A 6,977-nucleotide genomic window follows, 5' to 3' on the forward strand; every position below is an offset into this window, starting at 1 on the left:
ATTATATATAAATAGTTAAATAATATAAAAAATTATTATAAAAATTAAAATAAAATAAAGTTAATATATAAATTATAAATAAATAAATAATAATTTGTTTATTATAAATCATAAAATCAATATTAAAAAAATATAAAAATTATAAATTATTTATAAAAGCTAAATTTATTATCAGTATTTAATTAAAAAAAAAAGAATATAATATAAAAATAGAAAAAAATTATGATATATTTAAAAAATATTTTTAATAAAAAAAAATAAGATAAATATAAATTATATTATAAAAAAAATATATTAAAAATAAAAAAAAATTTATAATAAATATTTAAAAAAAAGAATGAAAGTAAATATAAATATATAAAAAAAATATAAATTTTATATAATTATAAATATTCACTATAATATAATAAATATATTTATTTAAAATATAATTATTATATTACTATATATATATTAAAAAATAATAATACTTATAATATAGCTGTATAAATCATAATGTTATATCAATTTAGGCTGCACTATTCTGATTTATAAAATATGATAATATTTAAATTATAAATTTAAAAAAATATTTAATGACAATATTGAGGTTTTTTTTAAGAAAGATTTAGATTTTATAATTTCTATTTATAAAGAGCCTGAAAAATTATAGCATTTAATGATAGTAAACAAATGTAATAAAAATAATGTAAATTATATATATAATGTTTTTGTTTTCATATAAATATTATAGGATAAAGTTAAAATATTATTTTTAATATTTTAATAATATATATCAATATTTTATTTATTAATTAATAATTATTATATAATTTTTTATTTAAAGATATATTATACTTTTTTTATTCCTTAATATTATTGTACTTTTTAATATCTTAATTTATAATAAATAAAACTTTATTTTTTTAAATACTGTTTATTTTTATAAAATGAGTTAAATATCATAATTTTTTTTTATAAAAAATAAATCAATTAAATGGAATTATAATTTGATAATAATTTAATAAAAAAAAAATATATATACATTTTTCTATAATCTATTAGAAAAGACATTAAAATTATCAAAACCATAAAAACTATATAAATAAAAAACTTTTTAAATTACAAAGAATAAGTTATTTAGTTATTAAGTTTTTGTTTTTGATTAAATAATAGTTTAAAAATAAAAATATATTTAAAAAAACTAAATTTTATATAAAAATTAAAAGATAATAAACAGAGAACTTATTAATTATTCCTTTTTTTTGTATTAAATTTAAATGAAAAAATATATATTATATTATAATATAATTTTTCCTTCATTTTTAATAATTTTAAGTGATTCATTTATATAATAAATATCAAATATAAAAAATATTAAAATTAAGTAAGATTTACTAATGATTTGTAACATAATAAATTGCATTTATTAATTTTCGTTATGTCTAGTAAGTTTATTGATTGATTTTTTAAAGTAAATTTTGTTGAACATAATACAGTTTTAATTTTTAAAATAATCATATATATATACTTTATAATTTAAATTAGTTATATATATAAAAAAAAGATTTGATTTATTTTTTAAAAAATAGAAGATGAATTTAATATTAATGAATAATAATGATAAAATAATAATTTTTTTTGCAAATTAATTGTATTTTTTATGAAGTTTTCTTATCGGAATTTTAATAAAAAAAATATTTTTTTATTAATTAAAAAAAATTAAAAAAAAATTGTTTTAGTTTTTTCTATATATTTTTTTATTTCCTATTTAATTTCTCCAATATTAATAAATATATATTTTACCATATTTAATATATTAAAAAAAATCGTGAAAATATAATAAAATAAATATTCACATATTTTAATAATATAAGATTATAATATTAATAATTAAATTTAAATTTAATCGTCTAAAACAAAGGAAATAAATATTTTCTATTTATTTATTATTTCATAATAGGATAATGAATGACACTCCTTAATATTTATAATATATTATTTATTTTTCTGAGACTATAGACAAAACCTGACAAAGTATACACTCATATATTTGAAATTTAAATAAATGGAAAGAAATTTAGTTAATTAGTATCATTTTTTGGTATTTTATTCAATTATTTAATATAAAACATATTTGAATAATTACAAATAAACATAAATATAAAAAAATCATTTTTTTAATTTATATAATTACCAATAATATACTTGTAATATCTGAATTAAAAAATAATATATTTTTATTTTCTATATGTTTGATTTTAAATGGGATGTTTTATATTTAATTAAAAAACAATATTGAAGAAACAAACAAAATCAAAAATAATGAAAGAAAGTATGTTTTATGCAGGTAAAATTTATGTAAATGTTTTTTGTTATATTATAATTCATTTTTTTTTTAAATAAGAATGTATAAGTGATTAATCTTGTTTTCTTTGCTGTTTTAGGAATGATAAGACATATTATAATTTAATTATAACAAGGTAATTTAAGATTAAAAAATTAAATCAAAAAAAAAAAATCTCATTAATTTTTTTAAATATAATTTATTAATATAAAATGAAAAATATAAGTATTAAAATTACTGATATATAAAAAAATATATTTCATTTATTATAACATTTAATATTTTTTGATAAAGTTACAGAAAATAAATCTTTTGACATTTAATCTAATATTTTCGTTTATTAAGTAATTTTAGGTTCATTTGGTTTTTTTACTAATTATTTAAGACTATAAATAAAATAAAAAAATAAATTAATATATTATATAAATACATGCTTTTATCTTTTTATTGTTATTATGTAACTTTCCAAAATTAAGAAGTTGGAGTTATAGATTTTCGAAGCTATTTTTTAATATTAATATAAATATGTATATATATATATTTAAATATAATATATATATATATATATATTTAATTAATTATTTTTATATTTAATAATATATATATATATTGTAGAAATTTATATTTATAAATAATTTTAATTACTTAATACTCAAATATTTTAGTATTCAAAATATTTTAGAAGTCTAAATTGAAACTATATTTTATATCTCTATTTTTAATTTTTATAACAACGAAATCAAAATCTAATAGAACATCAAATTCTTTTAATTAAAATATTTTTATAAATATATAAATTAAAAATATATTTATAAAAAATAAATATATATAATAATATAGAAATAAAAAATATATTTCATATATATTTAATATTATATATATATAAATATTAATATATATTTATTTATATATATATATATATATTATATTTTTACTTTTTATTACGACATCAATTAGTGCTTAATTAAATGCATTTAAAGAATTTTAAACTAATTCTTTATCAAAATGACTTATTATATATTTTTTTTATTTTTATACAATAAATTATACCATGCTTATGCTATTATAGATGCATTACAAAATTTTACATTATTTCCTTGCTAAAATACAGAATATTAACTATTAGAATCTTTTTTTATATTTTTAAAAATATAAAATAAATTAAAATTTAAACCTTATATTTCTTCTTTCCCTGGATATCTAACTAAAGCATTTTTTAAGTTTTTATCTGGTGCAAAAAAAGGTCTTATTTTTTCATTTTTTTAAATAAATATTAAAATTTTACCTCATTCTATGTTTATGAAGTCTATCACTTATATTATTTTAAAAATCTTTAGCTATTTCACATAAATTTGAATGTATTGTAGGTCTTGATGTATCTTAACATATTTCAAACCCAAAAATGCCAAAGTTATGTAAATTGAGACTCTTTTTATTTTATAAAAAAATATAAAATATATTAAATATTTAATTTATATACGTTTCCTTCTAACATTCTTTCATAAATATAAACTTTTAACGCTTTAAATATTATTTTAAACTTTATTTTTATAATTTATTTATGTTTTTTTTTAAAAAAAATACTTAATCCATTAAGTTTAATGGTTTTAAATCTGGATTAGTTCTATTTTATTAATTTTAATGTTTTCCTGGATAATCTATAGGTTTTTTTAAAATACTTTTTTATATATTTAATAAAAATATAAATCCTTGAGTATTTTTTTATTCTTTACAAATCAAATATTGTTTCAAAATTCATTTTTTTTTTTTTTTATAACTTTTAATTTTTGTTTTTTTAATTATAAAAACAAACAACAACAACAAAACTTTATATATGAAAAATATTTCGAATTAAAAAATAATTAAAAATTATAAATTTTTTGTTTGTTTTATAAATATGTTTCTTTATATTTTAAACAAAAATTAATAAAAAAAGTATAAATAAATTGATAAAACATCAATAAAATATAATTACTAAAAAAATTTATATATATAATAAAAATTAATTTTATTTTAAATAAATATTCATTAATTTTTAAGTTATTTTGATTAATAATATTATCCATTTTTAAGTCGATCTTAACTAATGTTTTATTAATTTTAATTTATTATTGATTTTTTAGGAAAATATTCATCAAATGTATTTAAATTTTTAGAAGTGGATTTACAAGAAAAAAAATTATTAATATAAAAATTCTAATTCGTAGTATTTTTTTAAATATAATCCTAAGTATTGATTTGTAATTTTTAGTAAATATATTTTTAAATATTATTCATTTAATTTTTATTCTAATTTTTAATTTATAAATAATCTTTATACTAAATTTTTTTATTTGATTAAGCCTTCATATTTTTAATGCTATTAGGAATAATTTCAAAATAAGATTTTTAGTTTTCAAGATCTTTGATTATTTTTTTCTAAATTTCACATTTATTTTACAACTCAACTATATCATTATTCTTTATTTCATTCAAAAATTCTAATGTATCAGGTAGCTAATGATAAGAAGGAATCGAATATTTTCTAAAATTAAAGCTTTTCTAAGAAAAATATTATCCTTTAATTTACTTTTAATCATGATCTAAACTACTCTAGCGTAAAAAATAATTCTAATTTTAATTATTAAATATAGGTTCTTAAATTGTATTAGAACTTTTCTTTACTAACATTTGAATCTTAAATTTATTAAAATTATTATTATTATTATTATTATTATTATTATTATTATTATTATGATTATTATTATTATTTTTTATATTATTGTTATTGATATTATTATTTATATTATTGTTATTGATATTATTATTATTGTTATTATTATTGTTATTGTTAATGTTTTCATTGTTAAAATTATTATTTGAATATGAATGATTATTATTCGTATTAGATATATTGTTAATAGTATTAGTATTATTTATTGTATTAGAATTATTGATATAAGATTTTATTTTATGTTTTTTTTTAATAATATTTTTATTATATTATATATTTGTAGAAGATTTATTTCCTATTACGGCACCTCTAGTAATCGGTTATAAAACAGCTATAGATGAGCATTTTTTTATAATTTATTTAGTATTTAATTAAACATTTTATTATTAATTTTCTTTTTATTATTAATTATTTATTATGTTTTAATTAATATTATTATTATTATTGTTATTAATATTATTATTATTATTATTATTATTATTATTACTATTATTATTATTATTATTATTAATATAATTTTTATTAAATTGAATATTATTATTACTTTTGATTTTTTCTTCAAAAGAAATATTGTAAAGACTTCTTTGAAAATCGTTTCTTTTATTTTCCATAATTAATTATTTTCTATCTTCTTTTAAATATTTCCAGAATTTATTTACTTAATTTTACAATGATTTTATTTTCTCTTCTTCATATTTTTTTTTATTTTTTAAATATTACAACATCCATTTTTTCCCATTAATATCTCCCATAATCTTACTTATAAAATATTTCTTTTTTATAGCAAATAAAGTTGATTTTTCAGCATTTTCACATACTACAGTCCATTTTCTTTTACTTTCAATCTCATCATCTCTAAATAAAAGTTCGTCTTCTCCAAAAAATTACTTATCAGTAAAGCTCTAAAACTTAATATTTAAATAATTTATATAAATATATTTTATTTTATTTTAATTTAATTTTATAATTAATTAAATTATATTTATTAAATATATAAAATTACTTTCATCTTTTTAACATATTATTTTTAGTAAATTTTTTAATTTTCATCAATTTATAAGCTCCATTAATCCTATTATTAAATTTTAAAATTTTTATAAGCCACAAAATGTCCTTTAATTACAATATAGACATATTATGCTTTATCACCTTCCTGATAAACTACTTATCCTTTAAAAAAATCAATTTATTTTAATTTCGAATAAATATCCCTAATAAACTATTTATTAATAATTCCAATAAAAGGAATATCTATTAAACATGCTACTTTATCATTTAAAACTTTTAATTCGATATTTTTCATAATCCTATTGAAATCTTTCTTTTTTAATACTAAAAAATCGCAATCTTCTTCACATATAATAGTCGCCAAACGCGGTTAATTGCTTATTAATGCAAGCTCTCCAAATGAACTTCCAGTTGGCATAATAGCCACTTATTTTAATTATTCTACACCTTTTCTTATATGCACTTATACTGAACCATTAAATATTATATAGAACTTAGTCCCTTCTGTATCTATTGTTATTACTTCAGTACCTTTAGGATGATGTTCGTAGACTATACTCTGACAACATTATTTATGAATTTCTGTGCATCCATTTTATTATTAAATTAAATCTTTAAAAAATTTTATGTTTTAAGTTAATTTCATTAATGAGTTTATCTCTAATGGAGTTCGATAATGTGATATTTTTTAAAGAATTGAAATTGCTTTGCCTCGCTTTTTTTTTAAATTTTATTTATATTGAGTTAATTTTTATTTTTTACATCCATTTATTAATATATTTTTTTCAATTTATTTAAAGTTTTCTTTATTTTTGTACTAATATTAAACAAAGTATTTATTTAAATAAAATAAATTTTCATAATTTTTTTTTAAAAAAAAATTAAATTTAATATGATGAAAAATACTATAGATTAAAGGAATTTATAATA

At 13.4% G+C, this 6,977-nt stretch overlaps 2 protein-coding genes across 2 annotated transcripts, besides 12 other annotated features; both read right to left on the reverse strand. All coding sequences in view use genetic code 6, as the record gives it.

Moving 5' to 3' along the window:
* Positions 1 to 87: a microsatellite.
* Positions 20 to 92: a microsatellite.
* Positions 93 to 287: 195 nt separating this feature from the next.
* Positions 288 to 388: a microsatellite.
* Positions 389 to 1,145: 757 nt separating this feature from the next.
* Positions 1,146 to 1,189: a microsatellite.
* A 1,567-nt stretch (positions 1,190 to 2,756) lies between these two features.
* On the reverse strand, positions 2,757 to 4,085 carry IMG5_087370 (hypothetical protein; the record flags this gene model as incomplete). The annotated part of the gene is made up of 9 exons (XM_004035774.1): positions 2,757 to 2,827; positions 2,979 to 3,090; positions 3,262 to 3,335; positions 3,377 to 3,455; positions 3,501 to 3,571; positions 3,612 to 3,754; positions 3,807 to 3,866; positions 3,911 to 4,004; positions 4,060 to 4,085. Coding segments are annotated over 9 exons (730 nt in total), but the record flags the coding sequence as incomplete, so codon positions are not given.
* Positions 2,844 to 2,936: a microsatellite.
* Positions 3,096 to 3,150: a microsatellite.
* Positions 3,109 to 3,230: a microsatellite.
* Positions 3,113 to 3,181: a microsatellite.
* Positions 3,185 to 3,255: a microsatellite.
* An 816-nt stretch (positions 4,086 to 4,901) lies between the features above and the next one.
* IMG5_087380 (cyclic nucleotide-binding domain protein) lies at positions 4,902 to 6,693 on the reverse strand (the record flags this gene model as incomplete). Its single annotated transcript, XM_004035775.1, has 3 exons — positions 4,902 to 5,002; positions 5,584 to 5,947; positions 6,043 to 6,693. The coding sequence occupies 3 exons, from the start codon at positions 6,691 to 6,693 to the stop codon at positions 4,902 to 4,904; spliced, it is 1,116 nt and encodes a 371-aa protein (XP_004035823.1).
* Positions 5,018 to 5,155: a microsatellite.
* Positions 5,218 to 5,260: a microsatellite.
* Positions 5,420 to 5,582: a microsatellite.
* Positions 6,694 to 6,977: the final 284 nt, after the last annotated feature.

Source organism: Ichthyophthirius multifiliis, assembly GCF_000220395.1.
Source record: "Ichthyophthirius multifiliis unplaced genomic scaffold scaff_1120509250656, whole genome shotgun sequence".
NCBI lineage: Eukaryota > Ciliophora > Oligohymenophorea > Hymenostomatida > Ichthyophthirius > Ichthyophthirius multifiliis.